The sequence below is a fragment of the Coloeus monedula genome (assembly GCF_965178545.1).
Source record: "Coloeus monedula genome assembly, chromosome: 18".
Classification (NCBI taxonomy): Eukaryota; Metazoa; Chordata; class Aves; order Passeriformes; family Corvidae; genus Coloeus; species Coloeus monedula.
Genome location: NC_138798.1, coordinates 4,900,357 through 4,916,811, shown reverse-complemented (window position 1 = coordinate 4,916,811; position 16,455 = coordinate 4,900,357). Strand labels below are relative to the sequence as shown.

General features: G+C 55.6%; 1 protein-coding gene across 1 annotated transcript in view; it reads right to left on the bottom strand.

The window, feature by feature from the left end:
- Positions 1–12,549, bottom strand: part of SGSM1 (small G protein signaling modulator 1) — a gene marked incomplete at its 3' end in the record, with an annotated part of 30,654 nt that extends 18,105 nt beyond the window's left edge. The window contains exons 1-2 of the mRNA XM_082293715.1: positions 12,466–12,549; positions 2,535–2,610 (exon numbers count right to left, since the gene is read on the bottom strand). Coding sequence (XP_082149841.1) covers positions 2,535–2,610; positions 12,466–12,540 — 151 coding nt within the window. The 5' untranslated portion in view covers positions 12,541–12,549. The remainder of the gene's footprint in view (positions 1–2,534; positions 2,611–12,465) is intronic.
- Between the last annotated feature and the right edge of the window lie 3,906 nt (positions 12,550–16,455).

Below are 16,455 nucleotides of genomic sequence, written 5' to 3'. Positions count from 1 at the left end.
ACTTGTTAAGTCCTTGTGGAAGGCTTTGCCTGACTCTGTTTCCTGGACTCTGCCCAAAGGCACTCACCAAACCCCAGTGAGTGCCCAGACAGCCCCAGACACTATCCCTGCCCTGCCATGGTGAGGGGGGATCCCGGGAGCCGGCGATGACTCCACAGAAAGACGCGCACACGCACAGGCTCTGCCTGCAGCTCATTCCCAAAGTCCCCTGGGAAGGCTCAGGATGGATGTCTAGCACCAAACACAGACTGATTAAACAGGCTGATCAAAGCACTGGAAAATCACACGGACCCGCAGTCCTCAGACCCTTGATCCAGGTCTGACAACGAGCTTCCTCTCCCTCCTCCCCGGGAAGCCGGCGCTGCCAAGCTGAGCCCACCGGATGCTGCTTCACCTCCTGCCTGGAAAGGCACACTTCCCTACAGCTGAACAGCTCCATGGAGACACGGAAAAAGGCATTCCATGCAGCTCCCAGGCTGTGAGAGGCTCATTATCTCGCCCTGCTCCGTGCTGTGCCTGAGCTCGGTGCCGAGCAGCAGCATCCAAGGGCCGGTGAGACACGGCCTGTGCTGGCAGAACAACAATTTGGGCCAGCCCAGCCCTGCTGACTCCCAGCAGCCAGGCAGAGACTCTGCATGGACACCTGGCTTTGAAACCAGGCACTGCACAAGGCCTCCCAAAGCCCAGAGGGCTTCACCTGCCCCGGGATTATGTGCAGCTGCAAATAAGATACAAGCCAAACTGCTCCATGGCTTTGCCAGAAGATCCAACATCTCTCTCATTTTCCCTATGCTCCGTGGCTGAAATACAAGTGACAAACAGCCCCACCTGCCTGGGACTGCACCCAGGGGTGCCCATTTGGAGTGGCCAGCTCAGGCAGGTCCTGAAAGCTCAGGTACCACAGCAGGTGAGCAGCCAGGGTTGCTCCTGCCCAGCTGCGCTCCCGAGAGAGAACCTCTGTGAGCTCCCAGTGCCACCAGTTCCATTCCAAATGCCCAGCAGACAAATGGGAGCACTGGTACTCCTGCTGTGCTCAGGTCACAGGCAGCACATCCCAACTCCTGCCAGGCAGGGAGAAATCCCAAGTCCTGAATGGCCTCTGGCACACGGCATCGAGACAGAGCTGTCAGCAGCATCTGTTCCCAGTGCCACATCTGAACATGTGCAAAACACCACTGCTGGCAGAACTACACGGAAATGTGCAGCTTCCATAGGAAAAACTCTCCCCGTGCTCTACTAAATCCAGGGGTAATGGTAGGATTTTTAAATCGGATGAGTTTTGGAGCTCAGTTGTGTCACTGCTGCAAGCAGACACTGAAGAGATTCTCCTCACCCCTCAGGACATTACCTACAGCATAGCCACGTGGTGCAGGGGCCCCGTTCAGCTACACCCAGGTGAGGGGGGAACTTTGGCTGCTGGCAAAAGACTGAAGATACTCCTGAGCTGCCCAGAGCTCTGACACGATTCAAACCACTCGAGCTGAGCAGCCTTGGCTGACGTGGACACCAAACCCTGGGCTCCCACGGCCCCGCCGCTGGCTCCCCATCAGCCTCCCAGGGCAGCCTGGATGTGACAGATGCCAGCTCGTGTTTGTCTGCTCCAAACCCCCCTCAGAGCACCACGGGGGCTGCTGCCCTTCCCTGCCAGACCACTGGCTCCATCCGGAGGGGTTTGCGCTACGCCGGCCGCACAGAGGGCTCGGCGAGGAGGGCTCTGCTGGGAAGGCAGCTCTCTCCAGGGAAAAGGGCAGCTCTGGCAGCCAGAGCCAGGCTTGCAGCACGCTCTGCTTGGCAGGGAAAGAGGTTATTTACAAGCTCACCCAGCTCCTGGAGAGCCACAACACCGAGGAAGGTGCACGAACCGTTCCAGTGAGAGGAACAGCAGACGGAGCAGGAGGGGGACACCGGGAGCCAGGGAAAGGGCAGCAGCATCGGGAGAGGCCAGAAGGGACCAAGGAGCCCTTCGTGCCTGGATGCCTCAGCTCCCTGCTGCAGGAGCCTATAAATAATCCCAGGCTGAGAAGCCTCGTGCTGCACAGAAAAGCAGGGAATGAGTCACACCTGGAAGTCTGCTCTGCTCTTTCGATGCCACACAGGGAACAGGCTCCTGAGTGTCTTTGATGTGAGGGCCCAGGAAGAAAGGAGAAAGCCCAGCCTCCAGGCTCCTTTCCATAAACTCCTAGTCCATAACAGCAAAGAAAGATTTGGACTTGACAGACTTTCAGTTGAATCAACTCTCAGGGGAATTTAAAAATAAAAGATTATTTCTAGTCCTTCCTCAATGGCTGCACACACTGCCAGCACCCCTCCCTCTTTTGACATATCCCTGTATATTTTAAGCACAAAGACCTCAGGGACTCTGACCTCTGCCAGAACAATCCATCCTCTGGCACTCCCCAGTGCCCAAGCCCAAGGTCCTGGAGCTGGAGCATGTCCCCAGGAATGACTGGTTCCCAGGAATGGCACATGGCACAGCCCAGGCAGGGAGTGCCCAGCACCAAAAGCCCCAATCCAGGCCAGCATCGGAGACTCACCACAGAAGGAGATGATGTGGCTGCTGTCCTCATGCACGAATTTCCTCGTCACAGCCTCCTCCATGATCTGCTTCACCTGCAGGACAGAGGCAGTTAGGGAAACTTCAGCATGGAGCAGAGTGAGGAGTCCTGCAGTGGGGTGGGTGCACAGGAACCTCCTCTGCTCCCAGGTTTCCCCAGCTGCACAGGAGGTCTCATGGAGGATGCAGCTCTGCCTGCTGAGCATCGCCAGCTATTTCAAAAAGTCAGGTATAAAAAAAGGGCTGCTTCATTTTTGAGAAACTTCACAGGAGGAAAATGATGAGCCGAGAATTAACTGAGGGATCTGAGCACCGTTTAGATGAAAGTCATCTCATAAAGGTAGCTAAATCTCATATTTAAGGCTTTTACAGCATTGTTCTGTTCTCTCATTTTGACAAATTTCCTGTGACGCAGCTGTCCCAAATGACTGCAACTCTCCATCAGTGCCTAATTCAGCAATCACCTGGCACCAGCTGTGCCCAGGAATTCCATTTGCACAGCAGTGCCAGCAGCTCTGCCCTCTCTGACTCTCGACTGGCACTCAGCTGATCCAGGGGAAGCTGTCACTTAGTGCTCATCAGGGGCACGATTAGGGGACAAAAACAAACAGGACCCCACATAAATTAGGAGGGTAATTATTTGCAGGGAGCAGATGGGAGGTCAGACCTGGCAGGTCAGGTCTGGCAGCACAGTGGTGACTTCCATCCCCAGCTGTCACTCTCCCTAATCCTGCTACAACCAACCAGAGTCCAGCTGAATCTTTGCTCCTTAAACATTCAGTTCCCAACCACTTTTCCTTTCAAACACAGCTGCCAGCATGCCTGGATCTCATCTCCCAGTGCCTCTGTAACATCTTGATTTTGGAAAACACAGGGGAAAGTGTTCCCAGTGCAGAGCTGAGGGTCAAGACTTGGCCAAGCAAACCTTGCAGGAATGGGAGACCTTTAATGGCATCATTTGGGGAATTAATCCCCTTTGCAAGGTATAATCAAAGTTATGCATGGCTGACAGCTCAATAAAGGAAACCCTGAGTCTGGATTAAGACAAGAGTCCTCTCCGAGCCAAGAGCTGCTCTGTGTCAGAGCCATCAGGTGAGATCCCAGCACTGCTCCCTGCTCGGTGACTAACGGAGCACTGAGACTTCCCTGGATGCCTCGGATGAGCTGGTACTGAGTCAGGAAGTCACAGCAAGGAATGTCACCGAGATGTGGAGCTCGGGACTGGAGGTGGCTGGGAAATTCCTCTTGGCACAGCGTGATCCAGCTCCTCCACCTCCCACATCGCCCACATGCCAACCCCGCGCTCAGAGCGGTGACTCCACCTGCAGGAACACCCCGGGGACCAGGAGAAAGCTCCATCTTCCACCCCAGTGCTTTGTTGTGTCCCAAAACTGCAGCTGGCCCTGGTCAGGGCACCTCCTGGTGCTCCTTTACTCCTTACCTCCCACCTACAGTTTTCCCCTTGTCCCGGTGCCCTGTGCTGGGCACCAGGGAAGGGGCAGCTGCAATCCTCACTCAGGGCTCCCTGCTCCAGCAACTTTTTATTTTACACTTCAGCAACAGAAACGGGGACAGAGCAAGTCCCAGCAAGAGGAGAGGAGCCTCTGTCTCCCACACATCCCTCGACCTTGGCTGCAGGGGTGGATCAGGGATGGGAAGCACCACACACCTCATGTCCACCAGCGCCCAGGTGCTCCCCAGAGCCACCCCTTTTCCTCCACCTGGAATTCCACGTCACCAAAGACATTCTGGAAGCCTGCCCAGCTCAGGAGCTATCCCTGACCACCCCTGGGAGCAGCCCTGAAAGGGAGGTTCACATCCTGGGGCCCTCAGGGATTCCCTGAAATTTGGCTCTCCCAGCTGGCTGAGCCACCCTTGTCCAGGTGGCTCCTAACCCTTGCCCAGGCAGGCTGAGCTTCCTCTGTCAGCAGGGCATAGCACTTCTCTCTCACACATCCAGCTGATCTCCCAGAAAATGATGACACACAGATATTAAATGCACACTCGTGCCAGCACTGGTGGTATCAGGATTTTAACCCCCCTCCCGCAAATACACCTGAGAATCAACGTGCAGAGTTATGTCTTTACCAGCTTCTGATTCAATCAGGAAATATTCCAATATAAGCAGCACATTCAAATATTTGTTTGAAATTTCAATATATTGACATGATGCCACAGGGCCTTCCCCAGGCCAGTGACCATCTGCCTGTCCAGGGCCTGGGGAGCATCCAGGACAGCAGGAGCCAGCTCTGACCAGGCATTTCAGTGCCAGCACTGCACAAACCACCTGCACGCTCGAGCCACAAGCAAAACACCTTCCAAGAGACACAGATTAGTGGAAAATTACTCATTAAAAGTAAAAAAAAAAGAAAATGCACTGCATTGACTGAGGTTGTAACGCTAAAAATAAATCAAGGAAGTCTAAAGGACTGGAAGTGGAAAGGGCACTGCAACAAGGGCACTCACCTGGCATGTGACAAATACAAACACCAGCCCAGGAGGTAGAAGACAGACAGACAGACACGGCCTTGTAACAGAAAACATGGGATATCTTGGAATCCTGGAATGGTTTGGGTTGGAAGGGACCTTAAAGCTCATCTCATTCCACCCCCTGCCACAGGCAGGGACACCTTCCACAATCCCAGGGTGCTCCAAGCCCCATCCAATGTGGCCTTGGACACTTCCAGGGAACAGAATCAACACTTCCAGGGAACAGAGCTCAGAGATCCCAACTTTCTCTAAGCACCAAGAAAATTTTCCAACAAAACCATCTTAACGTTTGCCCAAACAGACACAGCTGGCATCTCTAGGACAGCTCCAAGCCAGAGAACCCCAAAACTCCTGACAGATCTCCTGTGCTGTTGTCTGCAGACCCCAAAGGACTCTCCCACTCAGAGCAGCCCCTCCACAGCCATCTGGGATCATCACCACCACAGCTGGGATCTGCCACGTGCTCCCAGATCCTCTGGGAGCTTCTGATACCCCGGGAACATCGGCTCAGCCGAGCTTGGCTCCCTCCACAGAGAAGACTTGAACAGCCTCTGAATGTGCTGCATTCCAGCATTTTAATGCTAATTCTCAGATTGTAGCCAGAACAATCCCAACAGATGAAGCTGCCCACTCTGGAGCTCATGCCAGCCTAGGGAAATGAGATGTTTGCTCTTCTTTTATTAGAAAGGAAATTAAACCAGCAACTAATAATTTAGCTGTAGGTAAACTTGGGAGGAATCTCACCAAGAATTCCACAACAGTACCAACAAACCCCTGGCTCCAGCTGTGAGCACAGGACAAGTCCCCCTGGAAAGTGAAATCAAACCCTCACCTGTCCAACAACCCCAGACCCCAGGGAGGGATGAAGGCTTAGACCTCTCTGCTACAAAATTCCCAGGGATATGCATCATCCAAAGCCCAGCTTTCCTGTCACCCAGTCCTGTTGTCATTTACACTGCTGGAACAAGCGAAATATTATCACAGCCACCACCGAGGTGCAGGGACCAGGAGCAAGCCAAGAACTCCAGGTTTAATTAGTCCAAGAAAATATTGGCTCACAACTGTTTTACCTGGCCAGGTTTTTCCCTAGAGAACCCGTACTCTGCATTATCCAGGGATGTTTGCAGTCTCTATTTTCCTGCCATCCCTCTTGCAAAGCCTTTCACTGGTTATTAAAGCATTTCTATGGAAGCACAACACCTCCTGTCTATTTGGCCATGCTGGAAACTCCATGGAATTGTTTACAGCAAGCCAGATGCAAACAGAGTCCCCAGGGAGATCCTTTTCCCAGTCCTGTTCCAGGGTCAAGCTCGCTCACGTTGCCACAGGCTGAGGGCAGCTGCTCCCAGGAATAGGCCTGGTCACCAGATCCAGCACCAAAAAACATCTGGATGAGCAAAAAATGTGGCCCAGCAGCCACACACTGGAGCTAAAGCCATGGGAGAGCATCCCATCCCAAACCCAAAGGATTTACAGCAAAAAATAGAGGTGAAGATGAAGCTGGAGATGTCTCCTGCTCCCTCTGAACATCCACCTCTACACGGGGTGTCAGATTGGGTGGATGAGATGCTGCAGGACCAGAGCCAGGAAGCTGCACTGCCTGTATCCCCTCAGAATCACAGAATTCATCACAGAATCATGGAATTGTTGAGGTTGGAAAAGGCCTCCAAGATCACTGAGCCCAACCATTCACCCAGCACTTCCAGGTTCACTGTCCCTGTTCAATCCGCCTGGCCCAGGAGAACCATCAAGCCCACCAAACAAACAAACAAACAACAACAAAAAAAAACTTTAAAAAAAACCCCCAACCCATTGATGAAAGAGGCTTTAAACCTGGTTTGCTTTTGTACATTTGCTTTTCAAATTCTTTTCCAAGCTGCGGTTTTCTCGTTCTCATCACGGTCTTTAAGTGCTGCTTTGATTATGTGTTTGCAGTTAATTCTTGCACTTAAAAAATCCCATTTTCCGTGTCAGTTTTGGTGCAACGAGTGCACGTGGGCATTTCTTGCTGTAGTCTGAGCTCTCCTGTAATTGCTTCTCCCAACCAAGGTCTCTTTCCAGGAAAAAGCTCCACAGGAAGCAGCTCCCCATGCTCTGGAGCTGTGTCCATGGAGCACTGCAGCTCTGTCACTTCCCAGGTGTTTCAAAACGCTGAAGGATCACTGACATGCAATATTAGGACATCCCCAGGCAGGGTTGTATTTGCAAGGACAAACAGACAGGGGAATATTTCCCAGCAGGAATGTGAGCCTGGCTTTGCTGGATGTACCAAAGGTGTCCAAAGCAAAGCAAGTGGAAAATCTCTGCTTGGCTCCAGGACATTATTCCAAACCCCCACTCCTGGTGCCCACAGGAGTCTCTGTGTGTGGGGAATGGTGGATGGAAATCCTGGGATATCCAATCACATGGCCAATGCTGGAGCTAAAGCCACTTTTTAAGCTAAAGCAGAACTTCTCAGACTGAAACCTCTCACCAGCCAGCTTCACCTTCTCATTTGAAAATGAAATCTCTGCCTGTTGCCTGTCTCATTGCTACAACACCCTTTTTTAGCAGACTTGTTGACAAAATTCACGTTTTCCAACTCGACGCTGCAGGATTTCCTGTTTCTCCTGCCTTACCACGTTCCTCCTCTTTCCAGCAACAAACACCCAGGTGATCCCAAAAGCAGGTGCCAGACAGACTGTTCAGCACCACCACGAGCTGCAGCCACGCTCTGCCACTTCTTCAAGAGTTTACAGGCTGACCACTAAAAAAAAGCCCAATTAATTGTGCTCGGATCAGTTAAAACACAGAGCACGTGCACCATTTATACCCAGAGACCTCAGGGCTCTCGCCAGACGTTTTGGTGGCCCCTGGCATGAGGGGACACCACAGGGACACCTCTGATGGCACCAGACACTTGTCTTGAAAGCCATTTGGCAGCTCCCTATTCTTCCTGCCACAGAAACATCGATCACACTCCTGCCCACGGAGACCTTTGGCTTTTCTAAAAGTCTTACTTAATTATTTATCACCACTTGCTGAATAAAACATGGCACCTCCTGCAGCTGAGGGATCCTCCACGTGACACACAGGAGGGATTTCCAGGCCAGCCCTTCCCCAGGAACCACATGTGCTCACAGCTGGGGACTGGGATGAGGCTCCTTGGGGGATAAGGGAGGAGAAGAACTCTGAATGCTTGTGCAGCTTGCTGGAAAATGAATTAAAAAGATATTAGTGGAAGGATCCATAATGCAACATCACATCCTGGGGGGACACAGGGGCATCCCAGCCATGTGTATTTACTGAGGGTGTTTTGCACCAGACTTTCTTCACAGGGCTTCAACTTTTGGCCAAAAATCCGTGCTTGCAACTCTAATCTAAGCTGCCTAAGATCACGTTATAGCTGGTTCTATTCCTGTTGTGCTTGTCAAACGCACATTTCCACGCCATCTGTGGGCACTGCTGGCACTGCTCGCTGTAAATGCTCAATACAGACATTTAAAGAAACATTTAAGGAAAACTTTAGTCATTTCTGTGTTTCCAGCAGCCGACCTCGAAGCCGGGTTCTGTTCTCAGCACATCCCAAAGCCCCTGGTTTTCCCAGGTAGTGATGTTGCCCTGACGAGGCTTTTGGATTCACTGAAACGTGGTGAAGGATGAAACCAGCTTCCAGCTCCCAATCGCCCCGAAGTCCTGAATCTGTGCAAAGCCAGGTATTTCCATGGCAACAGCCAGGACGCCAGGAGGGAGGAGGGGGAGGATATTTTGGCAGCAGAGGACAGAGGGTCCTCCCAGCACAGGGAAGGTGTGAGGAAGGGGGAAAGCAGCACAAAACCTGCTCTGGGGATGACAGCTCAAGCCAGGGGTTTCTGGAGCACCAGAGCTCTTGTGCAAAGCCCTGCTTTTACATCGAAGAGGAGAGGAAATGGTCCCCAGTGATCAGTGCTGCTCTTCAGAGCAGATCGATGCAGGCAATCGAGAAATGCTGCATTAAGGGCCCTCTGTTCTCTCTTGATACAGAAACATCTGAAAAAGGCTGCCCTGGGTGCTTGAGAGACATCAGAGGGTCCCTCTGCCAACAGCAGCTTTCATCACCAACCTGCAGCTCATCATCCTCATCCTTATCTTGCCTGAACACTTTTGACAGCTACACAAAGGCCTTTTCCCTTTTTTTTTTAATAAACTGGCCTCGAGAACACTTAAAGCTCTCAACATTAATTTTTCAAATCCTAGTAGCATTAAATTAATTTACAATTTTCTACCCATCCAGAATGAAATAGCTGGCACTGACGCCTCCAATCTGATATTTTGGAACGGCGGGCACACAGAAAAACAAACCCAAGCTGCAAAAACACTGCTCTTACCAGTCATTTGTGTTACTTAGCCACAAACCAGGCAACATGGCTGCAAAGCAGGGGCTTCTCTGAAAGGGTGGGAGGAAGAGACTGACTGTTGTTCCCATGACACATGATGAAGGAATTAGTCAACAGCCACACAGTGACAACCATTCCAGCTACTGAAAAACAAACAATATATCTGGTAGAAGACAAGCAGGCTGTGGCCAACCCCAATTTCTAAAAGAACTCTAAGAGCAGGCAGCAAAATGTTCAATCCAGGTTTGATAGCTACCGAGGAACAAAGACTCAGAGCTGCCTCCTGAGTGGCAAGTTAAACATAAACTAAGTTTTTGCAGAAGAATGACCAAGATGACTGTTTGCTTTCATACACCATTCAGCTTTTCACTCAGCTCACGCTCCAGGGACACGTGTGCAGGTGGATTGCACAGGTAACACCTGCTTCCCTCCCTCTGTGCCGTGAGGCTGCCTGGAGGGAGCTAAAAACACCTCAGGATTCTCCTCTATTAAAAACCAAACTTGTGAAAGAAGGGGAGGAGCACAGTTTGGAAGGGGAGTACTTCTACTTGGAAACCCACACCCCTCCAAACCTGGGTATTTCAGGCTCTGGGTTTGTAAAGAAGGCTCATTCCATCTGATAAAAGCTCTGAAAAAAATCAGAAAATGTTGGTCATGCTGCTTACCCTGCACAACAGGACACAGGATGCCTCCTGTGTCAGACCTCATTCCTTCCCTTGCAGCCTGCTGACAAACAGTCCATTTTGCAGCTTCCAGAGTTGGTTTGATTTATTATGACCATACAGGGCAGGGGGGAGGAAGAAGATGGTGACAGATAACACAGCTCATCTCACCCTGCACATCCACTGCAGCACAGGACTTCTCCAGAATCCAGTGCCTTAACCATGGCAACAGCCAAATACTGAGGGCTGCTCAGTGCCCTGGCTAATTCCAGTTTACTGTTTCTGTCCCTGCTCGGATCAAACCTTCCTCCCAGTGTTTGCCTCGCTCAGTTATGGCCCTGGGTGACAGATGTGCCACAGCTCCCCAAGGACAGCCCTGGCTGTCCCTGCTCTCAGCTGGGCTCACCTGCACCGAGGGCCCTGGCAGCTCACACAGAGCCCTGGCTGGAGCAAAACCAGGCGTGGTCTTGTGAAATGAGAATAATACAGGTTTGAGAAAGGTTAAAAATTTGGGAGTGGGGAAAAAACCCCAGGAGATTTCTGCAGCTGGCCCTTTCTACTGCTCCTTGCAGTCTGCACAAGCTCCTGACTCAACCTGAGGTCAGCCTAGAAAAGGAAGGAAAACCAAAAGCATGAGCAAAGCGGGCCTAAAGAGCAGGCAGCAACAGGCACAAGAATGCCCACCTGCTCCCAGTCTCGGGGATGGCACTAAATAATTAACTCCACAACTTACAGGATCACGTTTCCCAAGGTTTTTAATTCCCACCAGAGCAAAGCCCAGGTGGAGAGCACAGGTCCTCTGTGGAATTCCCCCACCTGTGTGGCTGTGCACCCACAGCCCCCTTGCTGGACCCAACCCCTGTCCAGGTTCAGAGCTTCCAGCGGGAGTGGAAGGGCACGTGGAAGGCAAATCCCAAGGGAATGGTAACCACCTGGTACCTGCACAGGCAGGGAACCCACATCCACACCAACATCCCGAACAATGGGACCACCGGGACAAAGCCTCTGCTCTGTGTCAGCTCTAAGGGGCTGCTGGAGAGGTCCTGGAGTGTGCCAAACACCCAGGTCACAGCACCATGGTGGCACTTCACCAGGGCAGGAGGGCTTCCCCCGTGCACCCCTTTCCTCCCTCAGGCTTTACTCGCATTCACCAAACCCACATTATCTCCCCAAAAGCCAGCAGAAGGGCACGGCACAACCCCAGCTCTGCTCCCAGAGGTACCAGCTCCACTTTCCCCCAGCACACGGCCCCAGGAGGGAGCAAAGCTGGGCACTGAGGGCCAGCACGGCAGAGGCTCTGGGGGAAGCTCCGGGCCGGCAGCAGCCCTGGCTCCCACCCTGCAGCAGCCGTCTCTGCACTCAGGAGCTGCCACAGACAGTAATAATGAGATAGCAGCTCTATCCACAACGCTAAATAAATGTCATACCCTTTTCCTGGTTTAATAGCTGTTGCTGAGGCAACCAGTGGTATTCCTTAGCACCACACCCGGCACAGCATTAAAGGTGGGAAGTGGTCTGGATGGGCAGCGCAGTCACCCTCCCCAGACCCACCACCCACGGGTCTGCTTCTCCCGACTCCAAGCAGTGTCTTCCATTCCCCGGGAGCCTGTAAACTGGATAGCGAGATGCTCGTAAGAGCAGAAACAAAACACCACACATCCCCCCACACCCTCCGACATGCCGGGAGGTGACCTGCAGGGACAGAGCGTGGGTAGGACAGGACAGCAGCTCCCGGTGACCCAGCGCTTCCCCACCCGGCACGCCTCAGCTCCGTGACTCGATGGACCGTCTACTCAGGTGTAACACACGGGATAAACACGGAGCTCGAGGCAGCTCAACATAAAACACCGTACAAACTAATAGAGTTAAAGATGCCTGAGAAGAGGAAGCAGAGCGAGAACGCCATCACCCTGCCCTGGCCACACACATTTGGGCCCCCCCTTTTCCTGCCCGGGGTCCCCAGCACCCGCTGCCCCCCGCCCTGCCAAGGAGCGCCGTGCTGCGGGAGGGCTCGTCCCATCCCCGCTCCCAAGGGAAGGATGCAGCACCGGGAGTCGCCCCTTTTTCCCTGCGGAAAATCCCAAGTTGTGGTGTGCTCTGCCCCCAGCCAGAGGCGATTTTTCCAAGGATGCGGGGCGCTGGGATGCCGGGCACTGGCGCTGCAGGGATGCTCCTCCGCCCCCCGGGACCCGCAACCGCGCCCGGGTGGGCTCTCGGCCGGGAGGGCTCTCGGCCCCGCTCCGGGCTGGTTTCTTTGGGGGCTCTTAAACCCGCGGAAGCAGCAGCCGGAGCCAGCGGATGCCACGGGCGAGCGGGCCCGGGGCTCCCCCCGGGCAGAAGCCGCCGCAGCCGCCGCTCCCCGCGGGCACCGGGCCGGGGCTGCTCCCGGGGGTCCCGCACCCACCTCCTTCTTGACGGTGCGCAGCAGCCGCTGCCGGGTCTCCGCTTCTGCGGGGAGAAGGGGGGAGAAGAGACCCATTAGTGCGGCCCTGCCCCGCCACCCCCAGTCCCGGTGCCGGTCCCCGGTCGCGGTCCCCGCCCGCCGTACCCGCCGGGGCCGCCGCCATGGCCGCGCTCGCTCCGCAGCGCCCGCAGACTGCCGGGCACCGGGCCGGGCCCGCCGGGCCGCGCCGCCCCCCGCCCCGCCGGGGAGGGGCCGCCGCCGCCTCCAATCCGCGACCGGCACCCCCGGGCACCCCCAGCACCGGCACCCCCGGCATCGGTACCCCTGGGCACCCCCAGCACCGGCACCCCCGGCACCCCCAGCACCGGCACCCCCGGCACCGGTACCCCCGGCATCGGCACCCCCGGCATCGGCACCGGCACCCCCGGCACCCTCAGCACCGGCACCCCCGGCATCGGCACCCCCGGCATCGGCACCCCCGGCATCGGCACCGGCACCCCCGGCACCCTCAGCACCGGCACCCCCGGCATCGGCACCCCCGGGCACCCCCAGCACCGGCACCCCCGGCACCCTCAGCACCGGCACCCTCGGCACCGGTACCCCCGGCACCGGTACCCTCGGGCACCGGCACCCCCAGCACCGGCACCCCCGGCACCGGTACCCTCGGGCACCGGCACCCCCGGCGCCGGTACCCCCAGCACCGGTACCCCCAGCACCGGCACCCCCGGCACCGGCAGCCCGGGTACGCCCGCCATCCGCAGCCCCGGCACCCCCGGAGTGCCCCCTATCCCCGGCACCCCCGGCAACCTCGGCGCTCCCGACAGTGGCACCCCCGGCAGGGTGACTGGGTCCGGACCGGTGCTCCCTCAGGGTCTCAACCGGGACCAGTGCCACGGTGGGATCACAGCCGTGCCCCAGCTCCCGGGGTGGCGACCAACCCCCCCTCCTCCCCCCCCCAGCTGATCCCCGTTCCCCCAGCCAGGTCCCTGCACCCCCGACCCAGCCCCGAGGTGCCCGGGGACGGCGGCCGCGGGGCTGGGTGACACGGGACGGGGAGAGCCCTGGAGGTGTCCCCGCACACCGGGATCGCTGGGGCACTGTCTGGCCTCGGACAGGGGTTCAGGGCTCTGGAGGTCCCTCACAGGGACGAAGCAACCACGTCCTTTCAGGCCTGAGCCATCCAGGCCCGCTCCGGTGAGCTCCAGCACAGCGGGAAGGTGACAGCGACCGGAGACCCCCATTGCCTCCTCTCAAAATCACAACATCGCAGCCCCTCGGAGAGCGCCCTGCCTGCAGCTCCATTAACATCTCTTCTGTTTTCCTCTTCCCTCGTTTACTGTTCCAGGACATTTCCATAGAAACAGCATCCTGGCTCCTCCGCAGTCCAGTTTCCAATAACTACAAACCGCGTTACTGCGAGGGCAGCGTTGCCCGGCCGTGCTGCACGGCCGCCACCGGCACGGCCCCGCCTGGCCCCGCTGCCGTCGGGACTCAATCCCGGCATGGGCAGCAGGGACACCGCCAGCCCCCCAGAGTGACCCCAGAGCTGGGCTGCATCCTCTCTGCCTCGGAGCTTTTCCTGCCAGGCTCCTGCTCGGTGACCCTAAGGACAGCAGGGACCGTAATCATGGTTCCCTCCACTACCCAGGATGGCAGGAGAACAGGAGGGAGCTCTGGGCTCGGAATTAGTCCGAATTCGGTCCCTTTTGTACCTTCCGGGGACCAGGAGGAGGCCTGGGCCATATCCGTTGTAGAGGAAAACTTATTTCCGTGTACTCTGATTCTCGCTGTTTATTTGCTTGTTAAATACCTGTTAGCAGAGGTGGTGGCAGCACGAACGTAACCGAGCTGCACCTTGGGGGAATGTGATTGCCGGACCACACGGGTCCCAGAACTTTTGGGGGAAAATCGTCTGAAAGAAGCACAGGGACAAGCTCTCCCCAAGCTGGCTCCCCTTCATTGGAAAATTCTGCTTCTCCCTGGATTAAAGACAGGTGGGAGACGACTGGCCCCTGTTTTCTGGAGCCTGGAGATCTTAAATGAGAGCACGTTGATCTATACTTAATGTGATTAAGTTACATCTCTGAGTATCATTCTAATTAAATTAAACTTCCCACTGCTGCCTCTGCGGCTTAAACAGGATAGTTGTTTTAAGACCACAATTCACTCCCCTGCATTTCCCTGCACGGATGAGAGGGTGGGATAAAAGCATTCTGCTAATCAAGTCATCTTGGTGTTTGGAAACAACTTCTAAGTCGCTGGATATTCAAATTTAAATCTGATTTGGGTTGGATTTAAACTCTGCGTTTTCAATCTGAAGTGATTAGTGCTTTGAAGAAATAAAATAACAGGAAAAAGCAGAAATAAACGGATGAAGCAGTGCACAGACCATCCCTGACCGTGATGTCACAGGTGTAAAAACAGGATATTGGCAAAGAATTCTTCCCTGTGAGGGTGCTGAGGCCCTGGCACAGGGTGCCCAGAGGAGCTGGGCTTCTCCATCCCTGGAAGTGTCCAAGGCCAGGTTGGACAGGGCTTGGAGCAACCTGGGCTAGCGGAAGGTGTCCCTGCCCTTGGCATGGGGTGGAACGCGATGAGTTTTAAGGTCCCTTCCAACCCAAACCATTCCGCGATCTCCCCAAGACACCTCTCCCCCTGCCCTCCCCATCTCCAGCAGCTCTTTCCACCTTGCAGCTTCTAAAAACAAGCGGAGATTTCAAAGCTTTCCCCTCATCGATTTGACAGCGCGGCCCCGACCCTCTGCCGGAGGAGCCGCAGCCGCATGAGCGGAGGGGCAGCGGCGCAGGGAGAGGGGGCAGCGGGACGGGAGCACCGGGAGCATTCACGGCTCGTTCCCCAGCGAGCTCCCGGGGGGATCGGTCGGGGATGGAGGCACTGAACCGAGCAGGTGGAGCGGGGCACCCACCTGCGAAACGGAGCCCGGTCCGTGCCTGAGCACAGGGAGCTCCCGGGCAGCAGCGTGCGCATCCCTGCGCTGCAAAGCCCTGCCGTGGACGGTCCGGCAGCCCCAGCTCCGCCCCACCCCGGGTGTGATTTAACAGCTCGGTGCGGGGGGAACAAGAGGCTCTTCAGGAGAGAAAGGAGCTTAGTTTTAAACAGATGCCGGAGTTTGCACAGCCGCTACTTCACGCTGGGAAAGGCATCTCTGTCCGGTGCTCGAGGGATGCTGGGGGCTGTCCCTGCTATCCGCAGACCCCACAGACCCCTGAGACCCCTGGCAGTGCCTGAGCCCATCTGCCGAGCCCTCCTGAGCAGGGGCAGGACGTGGGCACAGGGAGGTCCCACCGAGCCATTCCACGCAAACCCCTCGGAGAAAAGAAGGGGCAGCAGCAGAGAAAGGGCTGGTATCTATTATTTACTATTTTTCACAGTTTATATGGCACCAGCTGCCTCAGTTCTGTTATTTATGCCTCGCGATGGTCCTTGGTCAGGGGGTTAAACCCCGCTGCCCCCGGCACGCTCACCTTCATCCCAAATCCCGGGGCAAGGGCGGCCCCAGAGCCTGGGCTTTCATCTCCACTCCCGCGCTGAAGGACGGGAATCCACGGCGCTGGAAAGTGCCAGGAGTGACACAAATCCCGGATAAACCACAGCAGATTAACTGTCCCTCACCTGTGAGCTGGGGCTGGGCTCGGGGGGAGCCACACCGGGCTCAGGAGCGGGAACTGATGGAGGGGCTCTGCCGGGACCCCCCAATCTCCGCTCGCTCTCCCCCAGCGCAGGGACCACCCTGAGTCCCTCCCACCCAACCCCTTCGCTCGGGGGAAATCCTCATCTCCCCTCGTAACCCCACCAGCGGAAAACTGCTGTATTTCACAGGAGAGGTGTTCAAAGAACAATAATTTCGTGTTAAAGCAACAATAATTTCAGGTTCCATTGCAGAGAGGGAGAAGCCCGTGGAGCTCAGCCCACCCTGTGCAGGGACTGACCGGACTGGACCCACTTTTAGGCTTTTCCAACCTAAACGAT